Here is a 25,890-nt window from a genome sequence, read left to right as displayed (position 1 = left end):
ACTAGATGCTGATAAACTGAATGGGGTGGCTGGGGTGAAGGAGGGTTGCAGTATCCATTCTGAAACAACTGGCTGGCAGTGAAAGAGAGAATAACAGATTTAAAACACGACAGGTGCATAACGATTGGTCAAACAAGGTTGAGGCAGAATTCAATTATGCTGAGTACTTACTAGAGTGAACACACACAATCAGCTGATCACCAGAGTGGGAAGAGAGAAAGAATGGAAGAAGGGAGAGATATGAACAAGTGGTGACAAATGAATGAGTATAAACAGTCTTCCTGCTTGAGTTATCAATGAGCTCCATTAAAGTATAGAAAATGATCAGTCTTGATCCTGATTATCTTGTCTGCTACTTTTAGGTCATGCAGAGGCATCACTATTATATTCAGTCTGTTCAGGGGCTTTATCTTAAAAGTAAGCTGGTTAGAACCAAAGTAAGTAGATGGCCAGAAGTACAGTAAGTAAGTAGATTTACATTTGTGGAAGCTTTAAGGGTGTTTGTAGTTTTAAGTATGTTGCTCTTAAGATTAGTTAAACATTTTAACCTGGAATAAAATTAAGACTACCATTAAAAAAAGGGTGCATCTTATAACAAGTCAGTATAAGTTTAAAAATTATGCAATAAAAAGCCAGGTACCACTGTCAACTCATAGTTAGAAAGTCCCTGGTTTACATTTGGATGTGAACTGTGATAAATGCAAATTTTGTATCAAATTATCCAATCTCAAACTTGGCCAAGGCAGTCTGATTTTCTTTTCAGTTCAACCAACTATTTTTAATGCAGTTTTTTTATTTCCTTGTGTACTATATGTGCTCCTACATGTACAAAATGTGTGAGCAAATATATTTGCTATATTTCCTTCTCTGTAGTTGTTTCCTCACACTAAATTCATTTGATCATTGTTGTGTAAATGTTGCAATTTTTCAAATTTTCTTCAGCAACACAATAACACACACATTTAATGGTTAAACTTTAGCCTAAGCTTTTCTATTTAGACTTCTTCGTAATTACTTTTGCCTTCATATACTGCAAGATAAGATCATGATGGTTTGTCCCAATTTCTTACAACAACCTCCTGCTGTTACTTTGAGTATTATAGGTGGCACAGTTCTGACTGCAACTTGATGGAAACATTGCACTCAAAGTGCTTTAGCTCTGAAGGAACAGGACAAATGCCTTTATAAACAATGCATTACCCTATGCTGTGCCTCTCAGTAGTGCATGAGAGAGGCAGAAGGTTGTGCCCCTCAGGTTAATGCATCAGTAATTGTTCTTGGGCTGCTCAGAAAGAAGATGCATCAGCATTTAATGCAACACATTTGGTTCACCCATACAATAGCATTCACTATAGTTGTCAGCTGTTGCAGATGCAAATCCACAGACAACTTTGTATTCATGTTCTTTAGTTTGGAGATATCACTTTGGGGCTCATGTAGTAATAATTTCATGTTAAAATGTAAAATGAAACTGGGAATGCAAATACATTCTCCCAGTTTAAGGCATATATGACAGCAGTGTCTACAAAGCTTACATAAGTTGCATACGGTTATACTTGAATGCTAAACTCCTGGGTAATCTCTGCCAGATCAGCATGAGTCAAGATGTTCCCTTATGATCAAATGGGGAAGGAAATGCTACACAACACAATCGTAGCAGTGGTGAATATTTTCATCTTTGTACTACACTGTGTGACTGCTGATCTTGAAACATCTTGAGACATTTTTTTCTGCATGTGTGACATACACACAGAACAAACAGTGTATGCCTTTTGAAAGCATTACAAAAAAACAACAACAAAAAAAACCCCACTGACCTTGTGTAATCCAAGCCAACATGGAAAAAAACCCAAACCATAACAGCCAAATATACACAATAGGAGAGTATAACAATATTTATTCTAGTTGTTTGACTTTTTACTGATAATTGAACAGTCTTAAAAAATACAATCTTACAAAAAAAAAAAATTCTATTTTAAATTCAGCCATCATCTGCTGCGTAGGAATACATATACATACACAAGGTGTGAAAGAGTGACAAAGCTGTGAGGAGATAAAGAGATGTGTGATATGAAGCAGCTGAATGTGAAACACAGAAACACATTAACTGCCATGGATTCAGCAACTTAACAAGGAAAGAGGCAATGGGAAGTAAAGGTTTGTGAGAAGTCACGACCAAGTGAGGGTTGGATAACAAGCCTTTTTAACTTTAGCCTCAGTGATCTTCATTCATAAACTTTAACGGTTCTTCCTGATTCTCTGCCCATCAGTCAGAAAACATGTCCAGTAAACCTCAACAACACAAGTTTTCTGTCTCACTGTATCCATTTTCACAGTGAAAATTCAAGCCAGTAAAAATAGCTGTGCTCTATTTGGCTGGTTGTAGAAAGTGGCTGAACACAACTTCAGTCGTATGTGTTGAAATTCAACAGTAGCAGGCAGTGGAGAGTATGTGGTAGTGATTAATTGTTTCGTAAATTCTGAGATTTAGCAAGTTTTCACGGAAGTTCAGCAATTTTAAAGCAAAAATAAACACATTTATCAGTCAGTAATGTTGTCAGTGGTCTGGATTCACGGTATATATACATTATTTTTGCTAGGCCATCCAATAATTCAGGTCTGCACACACATTTTCTGTTTTGTGAACTGAAATGTTGAAAATGATCAAAGCATACCAACTGAATAGTTCTAAGAGGGCCTAGTGTCTTTATGTCATTCTTAACATTTAAAATTGTAAGGACACTTTATTCACATTGCAGTTAATTTTTTTCTCATCAAGAAAATCTGATGATGACACAGTTTTCAAGGGCATGTGTCAACTTGCTGGATTTGATAATCAACTTAAGTGCCTTTCTCCCAATGTTGTGGCATGTACTGAAATTCCATTCAGCTATCATACAAATAAGCTAAGTATTCAGAGGTACTGTATGTATGTACAGTAATGAGGAGACAGACTTGTTGAATGCAGGAATATTCAGTGTTGGAGGTAACAGATCAATCTGAAGATCAATTTACTATGATCTTGCTTTCTGTCTCTCAGGAAAAAGGTCCAGATAGGATCAAATCTGTTCCACCTGAGGTACACTTTATCCTGCTCATAAGGTTACTGTCTGCACCAGTCAGATAAGTGCCTTTGTTCTTATCAAAGATGATTTAACAAAGCCTGGGAGCAGTTTTGGATTTCTGACATCACACTTTCTCAAAGGGGAACATGTGTTTCTCTTGTCCTCTCTTTTCTCGTTTTGTTTTTGCCTTTTTCTTCAGTCCACTGATGCTCCCCTCATCCTCCTCTGCTTGTCTATTCTGGGGCCAGGACATGGCTAGTGTTTCAGCGGCAGTCTTTGCTCCAGGACTTCCATCTCCAACTGCCTCTTCATCAGACGAAAACCCCCCGGTCTCCTCTCCTTGAGTCAGGCTTGCCAGTCCCTGGTTCTTCTTGCTGTAGCGCTGCTTAAGCCTCTCTCTGATCAGAAGCCCTTTCACCAGCAGAGTCCAGTTAGATATAGCCCTCTTTTCCTTCTTCTGGAAAATGGAAGAAAATGACCTGGTTACCTGATGTTTTAGTTCATAACAGTATTATTAAATGAAAAGTTCTGCTTCATAAAATCCCAAGTGGAACTCCAAGTTTGTGTCAATTTTAGTGCCTCCACTGACAAAATGATATATCTGATCTCTTCTGGTGACTGCGCCCTGTTTAAAAGTGGGCTGTGTTTTCTGTCTCAGTATATCTCATCCTGCTTTCTTAAAACATTTAGAAAACATAGCCCACACTGTGAATATTTATCTGAAAAATTTACAGACTTGACATAGAATTGTAGAATCTGTAACATCGAACAACCGTCCAGATTGTGGGCATGGGAAGCACTGGTTTTTTTTAGCACATTTGAGGTCCAAGCTGTATTGACCGATTATGTAACAACAATGATATTCTTGCTAATAAACTACAAGTTCCCTTAAGCAGTACTTTAACAATAACTTACTGACATCTACGTATGTACAGATATCTGATGGATTAAACATTTAAGTTTGAGCTACAAATCTGACTAACAATGTGTTTAGATTTTCTGATGACCTAAAACACTTCACAAGTTATCAATCTGGCCTACATTCAACAAACAGTTTAAAGCTTGAATTTTCTCCTCTCAAGGTAAGCCTTGACAAAGCTTGCATGTTTAATAATGACAGATGAACTTCAGAATGTTAAGAAACTCTGTTGTTAAAGAATAAACTCTGTATAAAGAATATAGAAAAAAGTCAGTCTTGTTCCTGATGACGTTGTCTGTTATTTTTTGTGAAATAAAGGCATCACGTTTAACTTCTGTTTGTATAACTTCTGTTTGAGCTAGAACTCCTACGTCGGGCTTTAACTTGAAAGTAAGCTGGTTGGTAACAAAAGTCAAAGGTTTTTCATGGTTGGAAAGCAAAACTAGGAAGGAAATTAGTATTGCTTAAAAACCTGAAAAAACAACACACACACACACCTCTTTCTCCTTCTGTTTCTGAAGCTCTTGTTCTTCCACCCAGGCCCCTCTGAGAACCTCCTCATGTTCCTCACAAACAATGTAACCGTCAGTCCTGAAACACACCAAAACATTTTCCCTACATTTAGCATGATCTCTTAACAGCCTTTTTTTTTTTTAACTCTCTTTTGTTGCTAAAGTAGTGAATCCTTGACTAACTGTCAGAAGATTTCCATTTATACAGACTTGAAGTGTGTCTAATATTCTGAATGTCAACCCGGTGCTCTGAAAATTAGGGCTGAACGATTTGGGAAAATTACTGAATTGCAATTTTTTTCCCCAAAAATTGGGCTTGCAACTTCATATGTGATTATTTTTCAGGTTTCTTATCTTGTGTATTTTTTGACCAACACAAGTAATAAATTATTCTATACTATTAAAAACACGGTATTAGAAAGAATAAACCAGGGCCGCACAATTTTGGAAAATTATCTAGTTGTGATTCTTTTGACACATATTGTAAATTTGGTTTGAATTTTTGCATTGAAAGGGAATTACGTCACATATTTTGTTGCTCTGATTGGAACATAGAGCTGTGACAGACAGATCGTTCACCCAATCACCCTCCGAGTTTTTTTCAAATCCTCTGCCTTTTCTCAAATGTTTTCCTATTGAAGCTTTCCCAGATGGATGTGTTTCACACATGATAATATAATCTGATGTGTCAGATTAACGGTGATCAGGATCACTCCCAAAATCTAATCAGTTCTTCCTTATGCCATTTCTGACATTTCCTAAAAAATTCCATCAAAATCCATCCATAGCTTTTTGAGTTATGTTGCTAAAAAAACTAACTAACTAACAAACAAACTAACTAACAAAGTAACTAACAAACACACTAACAAACAAACCCTGCCGATCACATAACCTCCTTGGCGGAGGTAAAATGACTTGATTGTTTGCATGATACGTAGAGAAAAAACATCTCTGCTGAAAAAAGTATCAAACTAGTATTTCAACACTAATTTCAGGTTTAAATATTTGCACCGTCTGCAGACCATATTGTGATTTAATCTAAAGTTTGATTAATTGCCTAGCCCTACTGAAAAAGAGTGAAACTGAGCATTTTTATCCAGAGTGGAACTGTAAAGTGTAAATTCCAGTGAGTACACAACACAATTAATGGCAAAAATCTGCTCCACCCACAGAATTTTTTACAATGTGTGAATCAAAACAAACTAAATGGCATACAACATTTTTATTAAGACCAATAAAGCAAAACCTGGATGTCAGAGCATCTTGCCCTGCAGCAATAATAGCCAAATCTACCATGATCTTCTTTATTAAGGAAATATGGGATTAAGGCAGATAAGAGTAAGTTTGTGAAGGGATGTGGAAGAACCTTGACATAAAAACATTTTTTCTGAGATCATGATTGAACCTTAATTTATCTTAAATGTAAAATAAAGGATAGAGATGGCATTCTGTGTATAAAATATTCTTCATGAGATAAAAGGAACTCACTCCCCATCTATAAAAAGTGAAGAGACTCTGATAAAGTACCTTCAGTGCTGTTGTTAAACCCTGAGACCAGAGAGGGACAACATGAACTGAAGTGATCACATTCCCCTGCTTCCTTGTGTTCCACTAATTGTATCTCAGTGGGAGTGTGTCCTTGTTGTCTTACACAGCATGTGAGTATCCTCCATGGAAGTCGAATCCTGTGACAGCAGAGGCGGCATCGATGTTCAGCTTCCTAGCGACGCGGTGTAGGTTGGGCAGCCGGACATGAACACAGCCTACTGGTAACATACAGGGCTTAAACAGGTAGACGTTACCGTAGTCATTACGAGGAACCTGAAAGGAAAAGACACAGACAATAAGGAAACATTTAAATATTGGAACTTCAATAACTTCCAGTGTGAATATTTCATTTTTACACCTCCTTTCTTGATTTTGAAGAAAGCCATTGTCTTTTTAATGAAATTGTTTAAATATTGTCTAATGACTGCCTCTACAATAGCCCCCTTTTTTTGTTTTTCAAACAGTCATTATTTTAGTCTACAAAGACGCTTACCTTCCCCTCCACAGCTATGGGTGGCTGGTACTCTTCAGTCTGCCATTCTCCAAACAGAGCCAGGTCGTTCTCTTCCTTCAGCTCAGACATCATCCTGGCCTTACGGGAACGATTTGAGAAACCCTTCACCATCTGATACAGAGTTACACAGTGGCACAGTCATACACAAGATTATCTTGGCATACATATACATTGTACAAAAAATTAACACAGACTTGTTTCAGTCCATTTTTTAGCTGTATCGCTCTTAATCTACTCTGTTTCTATGATAAGCGTTGATACTAGCAAATGCATTGATCAAGTCTGTGTTACTGCAGATAAAAACCTGTCAAACAGGGTTGTCTTAATATTTGTCTACACAAAGCATTACATCTACATGGTCATAGAAGTACTGTGTAAAAAAATTCACAGGCTTAAAAACTAAAGATTTGATTACATCATTACTCCCCCAAGTTCCTGAGCTAATATACAGAAAAACATTACTGTCATATTAAAATGCTGCTAAAGCCAACACACAATTACATTAAATAATTTCTTCAAGACACTGATATCAGTCCATCTTAAATGTACAAAAAGTTTTTCAGTCAAGTTTAAAATCCAGAGATATAGGTGTGTCAACCAGACTTGCTTTTCAACAATCCCAATTCTAAAAATGTAAATCAAAAACAGAATGCAATGATCTGCAAATCTCATAAACCCATATTTTATTCACAATAGAACATATACACAATACATCTGAGACATTTTACCATTTCATGGCAAATATCAGCTCATTTTGAATTTGACAGCATCAACACATCTAAAAAAACATAGGGATGGGGCTACAAAAGGCTGAAAAAGTAAGTGGTACTAATAAAACATCTGAGAGAGCATTTTGCAACTAGTTATGGTAAATGGCAACGGTGCAGTAAAACGACTGGGCGTAAAAGGAGCATTTTATGGGGCTTTATTCACATCAAACCATGCTGATTTACTTTTCCGTCACCAGTTTAGCTACATCAGGCTATGCTGAGCTGCACCCAGAATGGTCCTGCTCTTGAACAGGGCCCAAGTTGCCCGTGGTTATGTCACAGCGGTTGAAATATCTCGGGACAACAGACAGGCATGGTGTGAGTGTACAGCGAAACCGAACAGTGCTTTTTAATGTCATCAACTCAAAACACAGCGTCATCAGCTCTAGAAGCTATCTGAGCTCTCCACCCCTCAAACAGGTAGTTTGGTTGTATTGGAAAAGCAGTCCAATCCAAGTAGTATGGATAAGCCCCATCAGGAAGGCAGAGTCTCTTAGAAGTAAAGATGAGCTGAGCTTCACCAAGAATTGAAAAACTGTGAACAATTTCAGAAAAAAAACTCAGTGTAAAATTTTGAATACTTTAAATGTCCCACTCTCTACTGTACATAATATCATTAAAAGATTCAGAGAATCTGGAGGCAAAAACTGTTTTATGGTCAGATTAATCAAAATTTGATGATTTAAAAAAAAAGAAGAGGGGATGCTACACAATGGTAAACATGGCCCTGTACCTACTTTTTTGTGATGAGTTGTTATTTTTCATGAAAAAAAGGTAAAATGTCTCAGCTTCAACATATGATATGTTGTATGAGTTCTACTGTGATTAAAAAATGAAGAAATCTGCAAATCATGCATTGTTTTTATTTACATTTTACACAGTGTTCCAACTTTTTTGGAGCCGTAGACATCAGGGTGCCTCAGTGTTTCGTTTTTTGACAGCCATTTCTACTATGGACTATATTTGCAAATACTCTGGCAAGTCACTTCTTAATTTTTTGGGGTTGTAGTTTATTGAAAAAAAATTACTGTAATTGTTGTGAACATTTCCCATTAAAGCATGTTGCTTAGATACATTTCCCCTTAATCTAATTGACATACTAATCAAATGATCTGAACTTTGTTCTATAAAATATAGTGCAAATTTTACAATGTAACTTTGGCTACAGTAACACAGGTGAGTGTTTTTTTTGTCCTTTCCATGGCTCAGTTTAATCAGAACCTTTCATTTTTACAAGCTAAAAAGGATCTTAAGGGACTCTATTGTCACCAGATATGAACATCTGCAGACACTGAATTTACTTGAAAATGAACAGACCATGACCAAACTTTCATTTTGAGGTTAACGTACTCTGTTGTTGTTCCTCATTTTTGTGAACATCAATCCTGATTGATGTGAGAGCTGTTAAACTCATCTGAGCAGAGTCTACAGAGGGTTTGGTCTAAGAGGAAGAAAAACATGCAAACACAAACACAAGAAAGAGAATGATGGGATGAAGGAGAAAAAGAAAGAGAAATAAACAAGATTTAAGATTTAAGAGAAGCCCCACCTTATATGGCTCTTCTCCTAATCTGACAGTCCGAGCTTCTTTCAGCCATGTGTCTCTGGAGTGAAGCGTGTGCACACAATCCCTTAGAAGAAAACAAGATTTGCACATAATAAGAATAACAAAAAATACTTGATTTAACACGCTGACATTTCCATGTGCATTTAATAATTCATGTTTTACTGATAAACACATAAGCTTGAGGGGTACAACAGTTAAAGTAATCAAATAGCACCACCAGGTGGAAACTGATATGCACACAGCCACAGTTCATTTAAACGGGACATATTTTACCCTTTTAAGACAAGTTTATATTGGTCTCAGAGGTCCTCAAAACATGCCTGTGAAGTTTGTTGCTGAAAAAATCACTCTAGTAGAGGATTTTTACATTTCTAAAAACCCCTCTGTTTTAGCCTTTCTCAGAACAAGCTGTTTCTGTGTCTTTAAATGTTAATGAGATGTCTGACTCCACCCCTCTCAGGAAATGGATGTGGTACTACTGATGTTACAATGTCACTGACACTTTCATCCAAAGTTAAGACTGGGGTTCAAACCATCAGTCTCCTAGACAAAAGCCAGCAGGGTAACCCACTGAGCTATCCAGCATCTCAGCTGACAGCTGAGAGGAAGATCAGGAGAGGAGGGTGGAACTTTCTTCCAAGCGGGGCGGGCCAACCAAACCTCAGGGCGGGGCTTACTCCCCCCTCATGAGTCGTGAGCATAGACTGTAGAAAGAATTGGACCAACCCTGTGTGACGTCAGTCATCTGCTTACAACAGGCGGACTCAAACAGCTTTTGAAGCCAATCTGTGGAGGCTTCCATACTGAAATCCGGTCTCAGCTGAACTTAACGCCCGCCCACTAAGCGCGACTTTCTGTCAGCCTGCTAGCTAGTATTCTGGTTGACAGAAAAGGAGCCTCTGCCTGCCGAGCTATCTGTCAATCAAATTAGACCCCCCCCCCCCCGTACAGTGGGAGCACAATAAGACACTAGCTAATGAGACACGTTTGGTGTTTTGAACCAGGCTGTAAACCAGTTTATTTCGTGTGTCAAAACCAGATGTTTAGCATGTGTGCAGACGGGACTTCCGGTGTTCCTGCACCCAGCCTCAAGTGTAAACTCACAGTATTGCAATTTTGGGGAAAAGGTGGGGAAAGAGAGGGGTGAAGAAAATGGATTTTTCTGGTATTTGAGGGGATTGTGGACAGGAAAGGGGCACATATGTTTCTTAGAAAAGCCTGAAAAAGTGATTTTCACCTATTATGTCACCTTTAAAAATGTAACTGTACAGTTTCAGTAGCTGTGTTCTAATAACCACTCTGCATACAAATTGGAATTTAAGTTAAAAAAAGTATGTCCTGGCACATACATGGCAAATGGATTCATTCCCCTTCCATAGATCAAATCAGTGTCACAGATGATAGACAGCAGGCTCACATTTTACTACTGACCTGGAGTACACCGGCTCTCCCCTGCAGTACCCCAGCACTGTAGCTGTTGAAGGATAGATAGCTTCATATTTCAGCAGGTGCCTCCTTAAGGCGTACAGCGGGTGGTTCTTGTACTCCCCGACTGAGATGGGCAGTGGTTTATTCAGCAACTTATTCTGAAGCTGGGTGGCCAACAGGAAACACAAGGAGAGAAGATGGGTGGTATCAGTAAATAAGGGTTACACCAGTAGAAACATATGAGACTTCAGTTAACTGACAAATCCTTTTGAAATGTATTTACTGAAAACCTTAAACATTTGCAGGTCACGTTTTCAGATTAAGAAGGCCGATATTAAAATATCTCCTTGCTTGAGGCTTCTTTAAAAACTTAAATGCATTCTTATCTTATTGATTTGAACACCTGATGGGATATTTACTGATTATTTTCTCTAGAAGGTAAATTATCAATCTGACTTGAAACAGACCAGACATTTGGAAGATAGACTGATTAGTTAAAACATGAATGAAATTACAGAGCAGAGAACTCAAAAATGTTTGGGTGGAAATCATCCACAAAGTGCATCTAAAAAGGCAGAATATCATGTAAAAGTTCATTTTTTTCTCGTGACTTACTTCAGACAGTAAAATGTCCATAAATTCCACAGTAATCTCAAACAAAGTGAGACATTTCAAGACTGATGACAACGGATTGTAGCTCAAGATAAAAAAAAATCCACTTTCTCGAAATACAAGACTATTGCAGAAAAGTCTAATTTGCAGAGGTTTCACGAGGCTTCATTCTCTCATCCCAGTTCAGTATACAGCTGCAATCATGGGGAAGATTGCTGACATGACTGCTGTCCTGAAGACAAACACTGACACCCTCCACAGAGGGTAAGCCACAGAAAGTCACTACTGAGAGTGCAGGCTGTTCTCTGAGGATGTATCAAAGTACATTTATGTAAAGTTAACAGGAAGGGGAAAGTGTGAAAATAAAAGGTGCACAAGAAACAGGGATGAGGTCAGCCTTCAGTGGTTTGTCAAACGGAGCATATTCAAGAATTTAGGGGGGCTTCACATAGAGCTGACTGAGGCCGGAGTCAGTGTATCAAAAGCCACCACACAGATGTGGACAGTAAATGGGCTACAAGCGTCATGTTCCTGTTGTGGAGCCAATCCTGAACCACAGACAATGTTATAGATTCCATTTTTTCTACTGGAATAGAATTCTTATCTGCCAGATAATAGCCTACTTCTTGGTCCAGAAAATGTTTTTTGTTTGTATTAATGGCTTATCATCAGTTTTCTATTCTTCTGACCACTCAAGAACTTTTACTTTACCTTTTACATCCACCTATTCACACACACTTCAATACACTGATGGTAGAGGCTGCCATGTGACACGCCCATCAGTACAAATCCAATTAGTGTGGATTTATATGCGACACATGGCTATTAAACCTGGAGCATTTTGGGGTAAAGCCCTGCATGAGACTATTTTCTTAATCCATCACTGCCTGCTGGCCATTACTGTCCACTCCTGCCTGTACCTGCAGCAGGTGTGGCAAATCCTGCCGAGGGCAACAAGGTCATTTTGCATGGAAAGTGCATAATGGCTCAACATCTCCATATACTGGGCCTTTTGACTTATTTACAAAGTTGTAGTGCATGCACTTTATTGTGGAGATTCAAAACAGCATCACTGTTTAGCTGCGTTGGAGACAAACCCAGATAGTAACATATTTATGCAGCACAGTTGAGTCCAACTGGCAAATAACAATTAAACCATGATTTTTATCAACATGTGACGCATCTCCCCTGTTGTCTTGGTTCAGGCGTGCTGAATACGTGTTCTTGTGGGCATGTTTCAACAAAGTTTCAGTTGTTTTCTGCTCTTTCACTTAGACTCTTTTTGTTGTAAAATACCAGCACAAATCATCTTTTCCACGTCATTTGTTTAGTTGCATCATAGTAAATATTTGCTTTCTCTTACCAAAACTGATGTTCCGGGACCTGAAGCAATTTTTTTCCCACCCCATGTCAAAACCACCTGCTCCTGCAACATTGGTTTTGGGTCCCACAGAATCCAGCTCCCAATACAACCCTCTATTTTGGGTTACATGTCATCAGGGGTGTAACAATTCATTGAGCTGGATCGATATATCGATTGTTTGAGCAATGATTCTGTCAAATCGATTGAAAGTATAAACATCGATATTAATTGCCATTTTTACCTTATGCTTTTCATTTGAAAGTTCCCCCACGTGCTTGGTTATGACAGTTTCCGCCCATCCACGAGTCACAACACCGCTCGGCGCAGATAGCAGGTAATGGCTATTGCGTTTCTTTTTTATGTGAAAAGTAACAGATTGTGGTAGATGGGTTCACAATATTGTCTGATATCGTTCGCAGGCCTCTAAATCCACTCATATCGAAATCAAATCGTGGCAGAATTTGTGATATCGGCAAATATAGAATCATTGTTCTGAGAATCGATATTGTATAGTATCGTGATAAAACTGGTGATTTACACCCCTACATGTCATGCCCTAAGACACTTCAACATTTAAAAAATGGTTGTCACTGAAGGAGAGTTTTAATCTTTGACACCTCACGGCTAAAAATCAGATAACACCAGATAATTGTTTTGTTACCATAACAACAAAAATATCAGTCCTAAATACCCAACATTTGATACTTTCTTGTTTTCTTTCAGAAAAAAAGCAGATAAACTCCTGCACAAAGTCTAAGCTGCACAAAGACACTGGAAACATTCCTATTCTGTCATGTCTTTTTAAATACATTTAGTGCTGTTATTTTTTTGAGTTTCCATACTCTTTGATACTTGCAGTACTTAAATTACCTTTGACTGTATTGTCTTTAACACTTAACACTGTAAAAGCATCAAAGTATCAAAAATGTTGTCTGCCTTAATACAAGGGTTAGGAGTCAAACTGCCAATTTCACAATCAAGAGACAACCCACTCCTTCCCTGAGCCAAACTTGTCATCATAATACTCTAATCAAGATATATTTTTAAGTTACCTTGTAGAACTGTTCCCAAGATACTGGGTTTTCCTTTCTGTGTTTCATTGTTGTGAAACGCAATATAAGGATGCAAAAGGAAGTATTAACTGCCAAAGTCCTTGATACATCTTATCAAACTCAAATATAAAGGAATAATCTGTTGATGCAAACTGAAGGGGTGAAAAAATGTATGCAGAACTATCATCTGCCTCTAGGAATTCATGTCAGCATCTGTGGCTGATTTAGACTGGAAGCTGTTTTTGGCACTTACTAATGTGGTATGAGTAACAACGTCTCAACAAAGTCTTCAAATATCAAAACATTTCAGTATCCAATTAATTCTGCATTCCTGGGCTCTTGTGTTGGGGGCTGTCCTTGATACAAATGAGATACAAATAAAAATCTTTTGATCCGTCTCACCTGTCCAGTTAACCTATGCATCTTAATGTCTAGCTGTCTCTCTGTCTTTCTTACCTCCTTCTCCTCCTTCTTGTCCCTCTCGTCCTCAGGTCCCAGGAAGGGCTCAAGTGTTTCCTCCCACCACTCTTCCTCCACCCGCCTCTTCCTGGATGATGTCATCCAGGTGGGGTCATATTTCCTTCCCAGGTCTTTTATAAATCCATCATTGTCCACTGACACCACATACGTCACAGGTGCTGTTGCATTCTGGGAGCAGAGCTGAGGCATTCCGACACCATAATCCACATCAACACAAACCCAGGAGGAGGTTTTGTCCAGATAGACCTCTAACCACTCATCTGCTCCTGCCCCCTCCTTCTTTTTCCTGCTCCTCCACTTTGTTGAGTTGGTTTCAAATTCATCGTCTGTTTTATTTTCCTCCTTCTTCTGCTCCTCTTCCTTTACCTGTTTATTTCCCCCACTACTTCTTTTCTTTGGAGCTGGAGTTTTCATGTTGTTGGACACTTTCCTTTTGCCATTGTTCTTCTTTGTAGATTTAGCACCACTCTCTGAATCTGCACTGTCCTCTTCACTTGATGCCTGGAAGTCCTCATCACTAAGCCTCTCCTCATGTTCTTCTTCACTGTTACTTTCTTCCTTGTAGCTGACTTTTGAGGCAATGCTGCGTCGCTTAGAGTTCTTTGGCCTTTGCCCTACAGACACTTTAGCCTTCTCATCTTCCTCATCCTCCTCCTTTATTTTTTCTGTCTTTGCTTTTTTCCCCCCTCGTTCTCCTTTGGACTGTCCTCCACCTGCTGGTCTCTTACTGGCATTTGAGGCTTCCTTGCCAGTGTTTTTCGTGCTTTTTCTTTGGGCAGTCGAGGGTGATTTAGGCCCTTTGCCCTGGAAAGACACATAAATGGACTACTTATCAAACATGAAAACAAATGAGTCCAAAAAAACTAAATAACATCTTATATTCTTTCATCAGTCTTTGATGAGCAAACATATGCAGAAGCAAGAGCAGTTTGCAGAGAAATACCTTGACAGGAGCAGATATCATAGTAAGAGATAAATAGTGTATATAGTTAGCACAATAAGATAAAAAGTTAAAAACACTAAGCCTGTCATGTTTTAACAAGGGGTAGAGCTTAAAAAGATGAAATCACTGTCATCTACAAACATTGTTGGGGGGAATGCGTTACATATAGCTGCATAGAGTACCTGCAGAAGGTAAACCTAGTGCTGTGGGTAACACAGGGGTAACTGACTAATGAAACTAGCAAGAAGGCAGGGAGGATGGTTGCACAGTTGGACTGTGGGTCATAAAATAGGCTGTAGACTGACAAAAGAGGGGAAAAATTCAAAGATAGACATACAGTAGGTTATGTGCCCTGACTGACATGTAAAAAGTCAAAAAAGAGGATTTCTCTTTTGGTAACGAATCCAACTTTTCAGAGCATATAAAATAACTCCTCAGTTGCAGTAATCTTGTAATGCAGTTCGATACTCTTGAACATAATGTTACCTTACAAAGCCTACAGCTGATTTTCATTCATTGCAGACTCACTCATATTTCTAAAATGTCTTTGTTTTTCAAACCTGACAACTTCCTTTCATATATACAGGTGCATCTCTAAAAATGGGAATATCATGAAAAAGTTCGTTTTTTCCTGTGATTGACTTCAAGAAGTGAAACTTTCTATATATACTTGGAATTCATTATTACAAAGTTAAATATTTCAAGACTTTTTTTATCTTGATGTTACAGCTAACAGCTCTAAAAAATCCACTATCTAAAATGTTTGAATGTCACTAAACATCAGTCCAAAAAAGGATTTATAATACAGAAATGTTGACCTTCTGGCAAATTATGCTCACGTATGTACTCAGCAATTGGTTGAAGCTTATTTTACAAAAATGACTGCATCTTTGTGACAAGGCATAGAGCCAATCAGTCTGTGGCACTACTGGGGTGTTAACAAGCCCAGGTTTTTCTGGTAGCAGCTTTTTGCTCATCTTTATTGTGTAGTAATGGTGTCTCTCATTACATCTTTCCAGAAATTCTCTATGGGGTTCACGTCAGACCAGTTGGCTGGTCAATCAAGCGCAAGTATTACCATGGTCAGCAGACCAGTATCTGGTAGTTTTTCCATTCACTGGTGGCAGGTGCCAAGTCCTGCTGGAAAAAAGGAATCAGTATCCCCATAAAGCTTCCCAGCAGATGTAAGCATGAAGTGCTCTAAAATCTCCTGGTAGATGGCTGACTGTGTTGATTTTGGATTTGATAAAGTACAGTGGACCAACATCAGCAGATGACATGGCACCCAAAACCACCACTGACCGTGGAAACCAAAACATTGGACTCTAAGTACCTTGGATTTTGTGCCTCTCTGATCTTCCCCCAGCCTCTGGGACCTTGATTTCCAAATCAAATTCAAAATGTACTCTCATCTGAAAACAGGACATTGGAACACTTCGCAAAGGTTCAGTTCTTTTCCTCTTAGCTGAGATGAGAATGTGACGGTGTTGTCTGTGGTTCAGGAATGGTCCCACACTCAGAACATGACACTTTTAGCCCATTTCCACATCTGTGGACACATCTGTGTGGTGGGTCTTGATCCACTGACTCCAGCCTCAGTCAGCTTTTTGTGCAGCTCCAATAAAATTCTTGACTCTGCTTTGTCTGACAAGTATCTGAAGGCTGAACTCATCTCCATTGCTTGTGCATATTTTTGTTTTATTCTTTAACCACACTTTTCCCTTCCTGGCAACTTTCCATGAAAATGCTTTGATACCGTCTCTGGGAACAGCCTGCCCTTTCAGCAGTGACCCTCTGTGGCTTACCCTCCTTGTGGAGGGTGTCAATGTTTGTCTTCTGAACAAGGATCAAGTCAGCAATCTTCCCCATGATTACAGTTGTGTGTGCTGAACCACAGTGAGAGAATGAAGCCTCAAAACCAAATTGGAGTTTTTCTAGAATATCCTGATATTTTGAAATAGTGGATTTTTGTTAGCTGTGTGCCATAATCATCAAGATTAAAACAGAAAAGGTCTTGAAGCATTTCTCTTTGTATGAGATGAATCTAGAATTTATAAAAGTTTCACTTTTTGAGGTAAATAACGGGAAAAGACAAACACTTACATGAAATTCTAATTTTTGAGGTGCACCTGTATGTGGAATGCCAAATTATATGTAACATCTAAAATATAAATTGCCCTCATATTTAAGCCACAGTCTATCATTTTGGAGTTGCCCAAAAGAGAAAACGTTCAAAAAATCTTTCTGTATGGTGATGCCCATTTCCTCCAGCAAAGTGCAGCTGTGTTGCTCTTTTATCACCATCTGTTTGCACATCTACCCGCTATAGTAAGGTAGTTGAGCTCTCAGTCCATGGTGCTGTTGTGAGACAGATTCACAACTCACAGACCCAGAGTCACTCTACCCTTCTCCTTCTGTCACTTGTCTTTAAGTGAAGAGTGTTTTCATTTAAAGCACTGCTCCACAATATATATTTACTTAATATACTCCCAGTTGACTGTAAGCAAATGTTAATGATCTAATAAGGAAGAAAACCAGTTAATAGTGGCACCAGACCCTGTTACTTTAGTCTGTGTCGTCATGTATTTCAGCATCATCTGGGCAGTGAAGCGTTAATAATTTGTAAAGCCAAGTTTGTCACTCAGATAGTCAGCTGGCTTATTAACCAGTTTACCATCATTCTGATAACTTGAGCAAAGATTTAAAATATTCTCTTAAAAATCAGCTGAAGCCCTTCACTGAGTCTAGGAGCTGTACTTATCCCAGAATCATCTGTAGTGTTCAATTAGAGATTGTCATCACCTTAGCTGGTGGGGCTTTGAGAGGAATCGGCTGCAAAGAGAGGACCAACCGACAGAAGAACTGCAGAGACCTCAGGACCAACAAGAACAGCTGAAGGGAACACAGCACATACAGGTGTTTAATATATCATCCAAGTCTCCCTTTGTAATTTCACTGAAACACTGCACACTTCAATAAATACATTTGTCTTGTGCATGAATACCAACATGAGTCATTTCCTGGTGGTTTCTGGCTGAGAGGCTCGCTAGTCGTCTCCCCAGCAGAGCCCAGGGGTCCGGACGCTCCTCACAGGGCAGACTGGGGTTGAGTGTGAATGTTGCTCTAAACCTAAGGGGCAGGAAAGCAGGAAAGATGACATATACAAGTACTTACAGATGATGTACTGGTTATTAATCAACAGTTTTTGTTATACACTGCAAAAAATAAAACTGTGTCATTTAAAAAGTTTATACTTTATATGTAGTAGCTAAAATTTCACAAGCACACACCACTTGAGCAGCCCAGAGAGGTAGTTCTGGTCGATACGCTCCTTTGCCACACTGGCATAGCGCGGGGGCAGAAGGGACAGAGTGATGGCCAGCAGGTCTGGCTCACTGCACAGACGGTTGCGAAACATCCCATTGGCTATCAGACACATGAGGTGTACCTGAGGGACCAATCACAGGCTTGTAATGACCACAGTCCTGATGTGGACACTTTAAGTTAGACACAAGATTATGAATCAGCAAGAATGAGCTAATTTGTGCGTGTTTACCTTGTGAGTATCTATCAGAATGTCCTTCTTGTATCGGTTCATCATGCGTCTCAGATAATTCTCAAACTCCGCCTGTCTTTTTTGCCTAACCAAAGACACATCAGGATTGTTAGAGCACAGCAGAAATATAAGTCTCAGCAGGGTGTATTCAAGCCCACGTCTAAATTGAGTAGATATTCATGCATGCTAATTGGCTTTTTAAAAGTACAAAGAGTAAATTTTCTCTCAGATTTAGAAATTTGCGAAGCATTCCATACACTCATTGAAGACCAGTTATAAGCGAACAAATCTCATGACTTTTGATAAACAGGAGTGCTTAATGAGATTAACTAAGACTAGATTTATATCTTAAGCAAATTTTGAAAATGCAAAAGATTTTCTTGGATGTTTTGCATTTACACAACTAATTAACGGGGACAGTCATTTTCTTCAAGGCCCTGTTTTAAGAACATTAAAAAAATGTTTATTCCTATACCAGATCCAAAAGGCTTAACAATATAAATCTAGTTATTCCAGAGGAAGAAAAATCTCCATAAGAGTGTAGATGTTTGTCAAATAACACTTGCCCTTCAATATGACTAATAAATACCATAACACTCGTGCAAAAGCAGATCAAAAACTGGGAAAAAGATAGTTTATAACAGACTTTAATAACTGGTTTATGCTCATGTTAGTATTTTCAAGGTTGCACGCTATGTGAAATCAAATTAATATTACCTTCATGTATACATCTGTAAATTTTAAGTGTCATTAAAAGTCAACCTGTGAGCACATTATAAACGGATATAAATGTAGTAGCCAAATCCCTTAAAATCTGTAAAACAGAATTTAAACAGAATTTCAAGATTTTCAAAGTACAAACCCCCAAATAAATTTCCCAATTCAAAAACATATCAGATGTTGAAACTGAGAGATATCACTGGCTTTGGAAATAAATCTGCCCAATTTGAATTTGTAGCCATCAACACGTTTCTTGCTCACAACTACAGTCCAGGTCACCATTATTGGCACCCTTTCATTTGTTGCATAACCTGTACAATATTTTCAGAAATAATAGAAAATGAACCTAAATTAATATAATCCGAATTCATAATTGGATTTCCAAAATAATTTAACAAAAAAATACGATATGAAATATGAAAAATACATGTTCTAATTTCAAAGAGGAAACCAAAAAAAAAATCACATGGACAATAATAAAGGCACCCCTCCTAAAGGCACCTCTTCCTTTACAATTTCTTCAAGCTCTTGAAAGTTTGCAGGATTTCTTTCCCCAATGGCAGATTTAAGGTAACACCATAGATTTTCGATTAGATTTAGATCAGAACTCATTGTTAGCCAGTATAAAACCACGAAGGATGTTTGCTTTGGGTCTTGTTGGAAAAACCATGTTCTTTGACTCAAACAGTTTTATTACGCTGGGTAGCACATTTTGTACTAAAATCCCTTAGTAATCCTCAGCTTTCATGATTCCTATGATACAGTCAAGGCCTCCAGTACCAGACGCAGCAGAGCAGCCCCACAACATCATGGATCCTCCACCATGCTTAACTGTTGGGAGGGTATTTTTTTCTCTATGAGCTTTATTGCTTTATCTTTTACTTTTTATGCTGTAACTGGACAATATACAGAGGTGTCTGTGTAAGTTCTCATTCATCAAGGTTGTGGTGATCCAGTGTATAGAGTTCGAAACTTTTGGGAGAGAGAAAGAGGGGAGAATGACATGCAGGAAAGGAGCTCAGTTTGGACTTAAACCTGGGCTTCCAGCTTTGAGGAACACAGGCTCTGCACATGTAAAGTAAAGTAAAGTCGTACTTCATTCATGTGGCATGTGAACTAACTCTACACCTCACCAGTAATGCTGCACCTTGTTATGCTCCAAACATTCTCATGGGGGGGACATATTAGTGATTGGGGCTATATTTATGTTGCACATTCATGTACAATTCTGGCTTATCAGTTGTAATGCAAAATATCTATTTTTACCTTAATCAGGACATAACATTTTTAAATCCTTTCCTATGGAGTGCCTTTCATGCATAATTCAAAAATATGCACTTACTTTTTCCTGACTTCTGGAGTCTCAATCTCTATCTCCACTGGCTGTGAGGGTAGGACGGGTTCTGGAGGTTCAACTGGACCCAGAGGCTCAGCCAGCTCTAAAAACAAAGGCATGCTAAGGACATTTGTCTCACTTTTGCTTCCTATCTTGTCTCAACATCCTTGTGAACATATTTCTTTTTTTAATTACACCTGGTAAAGAGTTAAGAATGTGTCATCAGTATCAAACATTTTCTGATCATCCCCACTTACCTTCCACTTCCTCCCAGTCATCTTCACTTTCCTCACTGTCCTCCTCTTCCATCTTCTCCTCCTCCTCATTTTCTTCTTTCTCCTTTTTTTTGGTGTTTGTGGATTTAAACACAGGAGTTCTTGATGTCACCATGTCAAAGTCATCACTGTCAGTGCCCTCCTCTCTGACAGGTGACTGGAAGTATTTACTGGTTATGGAAGAGGCTGAGTTGTTCAGTGAAGCTTGTTTTGTGGAGGAACGTGGTTTAGGTTTGACCTTCCTCTTGAGCTTCTCATCTTTCTCTGTGGTGTCGTTACCTAAAGGGAGTCACAAAAAGACATTCATTTAAGATGCAATATTTAAGGGATTATTAAATCAGAAAGGATCATTTTGATCTTAAGGTACTCCAAACCTTAAAAATTTGGTATCAACAAAACTATACTGTATGATATCAGGTACCCAACAAAAAAATCAACAGGCCAATTTAACTGGCCAATTATAGCCCTATTTAAATAATCATTATTCAGCCAAACGGTGGACAATAGTCGCCAATGTTTACGCTTGTATTTCTCGAATAAAGTGCAGGGTGGATGACTTGATTTTATCTAAACACTATGTCTGTTTTCTATTAATTAACAAATAGAGAGTGCTCTGACTCCTTTCACGTCACACACTCCATATTTACCTCCTTACACCAGAGACTGGAACTCAGAGCAGCTTGGCTGAGCATCAAATTTGGTGAAGAGGACGGTTTTCCTGAATGTAAAGTTTATAACTAGTTTAAGAAATAAACAATAACTCCACAAGTTTGCTGTCAAAGTTCAACCCGCTTGCCTGTGAGTCATGACGTGCCTCCCTGTGTCAGTCATGCTTATCTGTTTATGTTAGCAAGCTAAAGTTAGGATAACCTAGCTTAGCTGGCTATAAACTTTAGCAAAGTCAGTAACAAAACAATAAAAATAATGGTGCAATATCTCCCAGTGATATTACACTCACCAAGGCAGCCACATGCTGCCAGATAAGACCAGAACAAATTAGAGTTACAACCAGTGGGGGTGGGTGGGGGGCATTTCTTGGAGTTTGATTCATAATGACTTCATGGTTCAGAAAGAGGAAAGAAAACATGAATGCACATTTAGATCCCATAAGAGAGGTGCATTACAAATCATGTTTTACCAGTGACTTTTGTGACGGTGCTTATCTACTTACCTATTACCTACAGATAATATTAAATTCATCATTTGTAAATACACTCACTGACCATTTCATTAGACTAACCTGTGTGATGTAATGCACACCAATAACAACATATCTACCGTAAATTCTACTTAAAAACAAATATGATTTTTTTAAATGTTGCTGACACTGTCAGAGAGATGATTCATTCTTCGTTGTTTATTGCTGAGATTCTAGTGAGTGTTGCTTTTGTTCTAAGAGGTGTTCCTAATATTTTGACTCTTGGGTGCATGTGTGTTGGCAAAATATCAGACTCCAGATGGCAAAGAAGATGGGCATAACATTATGGTGTGGGACTACTTCACCAAGGTGGTGAAGTGGTCTGTAATATTTGTACACTTAACTGCATTATTTTGATCAGCATTTAGTTCATGATAGTTCTTTTTTTGACAGTAAAAGTATTTGAAAACAGTCAAATGCTCTGCCTTCATTTTATATCTTTGTAGCATACTGTATGTATGCTATATCCAAAGGACCAGAAGCAGGCAATTGTTTATTTTATTGTAAAAAAAAATACATCAGCTGATATATTGGTTATTGGATTTTTTAAATTCCCTATCTTATGTATTAACATAGGCCCCCAGAAATCGATATCAGTTGGGCCCTACAAACAAGCCCTCTCAACAATGTGAATTATTGTCATGGCTTATGAATCAGTTGTTAGAAAGGGCATGAAAACATGGGGCCCCAATTACTGAAAGTTTAGTCTTATTTGTACACAATAAAACACAGCATGTGACTGCAATGCTGCTGTGACTGAAGTGATGACTTTATGTGATGCCTGGCTCATTTACTCACTAAAATCCTAACTATGTATTAATGCAATTGTTGTTTATGTGGAATGTGTTAAAAATACACAGGGCAGGAATATGCCTCTACACTATACATGTTTGTACAAAAATCTTGTTGTCATGTTTTCATGAGGTGGAGCACAGATGTGGGCCAGCAGATCCACTTCAGTAACCTCACACGTCACCGACACTTGCAGCTGCATTGTGGTTGCTTTAAACGTGCCTTTTTAGTGGCTCTGGAAGCAATAATTAAACAGACATGTATCAACACAAACCAAACAACATGTAGATTAGAATGTGTGCTAAGCCACACCAGAGAAGACTCCAACACTGATAAAGATGAATTCCACACGTGATCATATTTAATTGATCCATTCAAGGTAAAAGTTTGCTCTTGAAGATTGAGAAGTCTACTTCAGCAAAAGACATTTTGTGGATCAGGTTACTATGACATATCTGTATCATGTTTTCTGTACAAACTTCATTATCCAGTTAAAGTACCGCTAAAGTGAAATCAAAACTTTGTGTAGTAGCTCTGTAGATATGTTGCAATAAGCTTGCTGCAAACATGTGAAAACACTGAGATCTACATGTGAATGCATTTTTTATTTAGACCGCTAGAAAGCTGTTCACTCCTTTCCTGGCCTGGTTTAATTTGGGCAGGGCAAATACAGCAGCTCATGATATCAACAGTCTTGATGGGGAATTACCCCAACCCCCTAATGCTGATATAAAATCACTGTGCAGTTTCTTTTCAGTACAGTCTGTTGTTAGACATTGTCACTGCTTTCATTGAAAGTTAACAGCCAGCTGCATGCTGTGTGTCTGTTCACTGAGGTAAGGTTCCCAAATCTATCAGCCATGGGGGCTTTTGGGTCATTAAAGGTATCATAACAGAGAGATTTGGACCAGAAAACAGTAGGCCTAAATTTAATCCCCAACTTCAGGCTCTCTGCTATTGCACAGAGCCAGGTTCCTGCACTCTGATCAGAAGCATTTACAGAATTGTATTTCTCCTGAGTGGGCGTGGCTTAAGCTCATTCAACTGACACACCCACACCATCCTTGGGCACATGTTGCCACCTAATTTTTCATTATTTCCAAGCGTAATTCTAGAAACTTACAGATGTTCTTCATGACTGAAACTTGGCCTGGTGGTTCAGAGCACAGTGGCATGTTGTACAATAAACCTAAAATACAGATTTTTTATAATCATTTTACAGGGACTTTGAATTTGTCAAAACACAGATACACTGACTCATTACTTTGTTGTACACATTTGAAAAGAAATAGGTATTGAAACATGTTATCCTTGTCTCTGATCACTAGAGCAATACTTAAACATTTGTAAGAGAAAGTTTAATGCAGAAATAGCCTGTCATCAACAACAATCTATTATTCATAACCTTACAAACATTGAACTTTAAAGTATCAGGATATAGTTAGTATCGTATTGCTTAAAAGTGTATTCACTCCTCCACAAACAAAAACTGACTTGCCCTTACTTTGACCCATCTGAATGTGAGCAGGTTTACTTTGGTATTCTCATTCATGTCTTTGCAAACTTTACACATTCACATGCATAGACTGTAGAAAGAATGACCATGCGCAGCAAAATGAGATGTTTTGCTTCGTGTATTTTGATTATTTGAAAAGCTATAACAGCTGTACTAAAGCATGGATAATTAACTTTTCATACCTTTGTCTTCATTCTTCGCACTTGCTCTGGCTCCGCTGCTCTTTGCCTTCATCTGCTTCGGTTTCTTTGTATTGGCTTCAGGCACTTCAGACTTTTTCCTCTTTGCCATGCTGTCTTGACTCAGAATTTCTCAATGAAAATGTATTACTTTAAAAGTATTTTAGTAAAACTAGGCGGGTAAAAGTCGCTTGCGTTTCCACATGCTCTTTAAGGAGGGCAAGGAAGCAGCAGTTATCCAACATCTCACTCCGCAGCTTTCATAATACACATCGCAACCCGGTTGTTTTGGATGTAGGACTGTGACGTCACATCCGCTTCCTCCTTGCACATTTTGCATCAGCACCACTGACCGTTACTGCAATCTGTGAAACTGTAAAAAAAATTCTTCCTTGGCTGCAATTGAAAACTAAAAAAAAAAAAAAAAATCCACGTGCACGTGTTCCTGGTGTCTTAACTGTTTTTAAAAATCGTATTTAAATGTCTCCCTTCTTTGAGTGATGTAATTTCATATGTGGACACAGAGAGGCGGTGTTGGGCTATATGTAATGCTTAACAGGTATAACAAATAAAAGAATTGCTCAGAAGTCACTTCTCTGTGATCTAGCTCCTCTTACTCTTGCTATGAAATGTAATTTAAACCCTCTGTTGGGTTTTATTAAACACATTAATGTAAGTTGGCTAAACAAACACCTGGCTACGATGGGGTTGGTAATTTTTTTCATTAAATGTATTTAGCCAAAGGCATACATAATGAATTCAACAGTTAAACAACTGCAGTCTCTGGATCCACAATATTAAAATCAGCTGGCATTAAAGGTACATACCATTTTTTCATGCTTTATCTGGTTTTGAAGGGACCACAGTTGTTTTTCATTTGAAGCAACTATTTCAGAAGCACAGAATAAACTAATTTCTTCTCTGAAGTGTGGAATACTCTTCTGCAACTTTGACTTTTTTTCTTTCAATCTGCCAGAACTGTCAGCCCCATTATCACATTATGTTATGTAACACAAAATAACACCTACTTTTATGAGTGATAATGAGTTATTGACTAAAATACAGAACAATATCCAGTACAAGAGCCTGCTTATGTTTAAAGCTACTGTGAGGCGCTCTTAATCACCACACAGCATAGTAAATGTAAATCAATTGAGGCCATCAGTGACATGACTATTTCTACAGTAATTTTCAATGTCTGAAATGGCCGGTGTCAGATGAAAGGTTTGAAAGCATGCTACAGAGACAGACTCTTTCCACAGCAAAGACTGCCAGTGAGTGTAAAATGGGTGAATGTTTGTGCCATAAATTCCACATGTATGCACAGGAAAAGACAAATAGATATGAAACATCTACACTCCCCAAAAACAAAACCTTCCAAATGGGAGATAAGAAAAACACAAACTGAAAAATATGTACAATATTCAGGGTAATGTTAACTTTCTATGAGATGGTGCAAGTTTACTGTCTACTGAGCTTTAGTAAGGACACAGGCCAATAACAAGGACACTAGAGGAACTGTCATTTATGAGGAGTTTAAAATGC

The 25,890-nt window shown here is 38.3% G+C and overlaps 1 protein-coding gene across 2 annotated transcripts; it reads right to left on the bottom strand.

Annotated features, from left to right (window-relative positions):
• Window positions 1-1,890: 1,890 nt before the first annotated feature.
• Window positions 1,891-24,616, bottom strand: xpc (xeroderma pigmentosum, complementation group C). Of its 2 annotated transcripts, XM_041800441.1 has the most exons (14): window positions 24,349-24,616; window positions 20,643-20,939; window positions 20,392-20,488; window positions 18,330-18,414; window positions 18,064-18,221; window positions 17,782-17,902; window positions 17,576-17,665; window positions 13,807-14,634; window positions 10,327-10,487; window positions 8,878-8,959; window positions 6,538-6,669; window positions 6,148-6,317; window positions 4,482-4,575; window positions 1,891-3,522 (listed from the first exon to the last, which is right to left on the bottom strand). In XM_041800441.1, the coding sequence occupies exons 1-14, from the start codon at window positions 24,455-24,457 to the stop codon at window positions 3,190-3,192; spliced, it is 2,757 nt and encodes a 918-aa protein (XP_041656375.1). In that variant the 5' UTR covers window positions 24,458-24,616; the 3' UTR covers window positions 1,891-3,189. The 2 variants fall into 2 exon arrangements, with proteins under 2 accessions (XP_041656375.1, XP_041656376.1); XM_041800442.1 differs by lacking the exon at window positions 4,482-4,575 and having other exon boundaries at window positions 3,344-3,522.
• Window positions 24,617-25,890: the final 1,274 nt, after the last annotated feature.

Source organism: Cheilinus undulatus, linkage group 11 (genome assembly GCF_018320785.1).
Source record: "Cheilinus undulatus linkage group 11, ASM1832078v1, whole genome shotgun sequence".
In the NCBI taxonomy this organism is placed as follows: Eukaryota; Metazoa; Chordata; class Actinopteri; order Labriformes; family Labridae; genus Cheilinus; species Cheilinus undulatus.
Note: the sequence above shows the minus strand (reverse complement) of the source record. Positions and strands in the feature narration are given on the sequence as shown.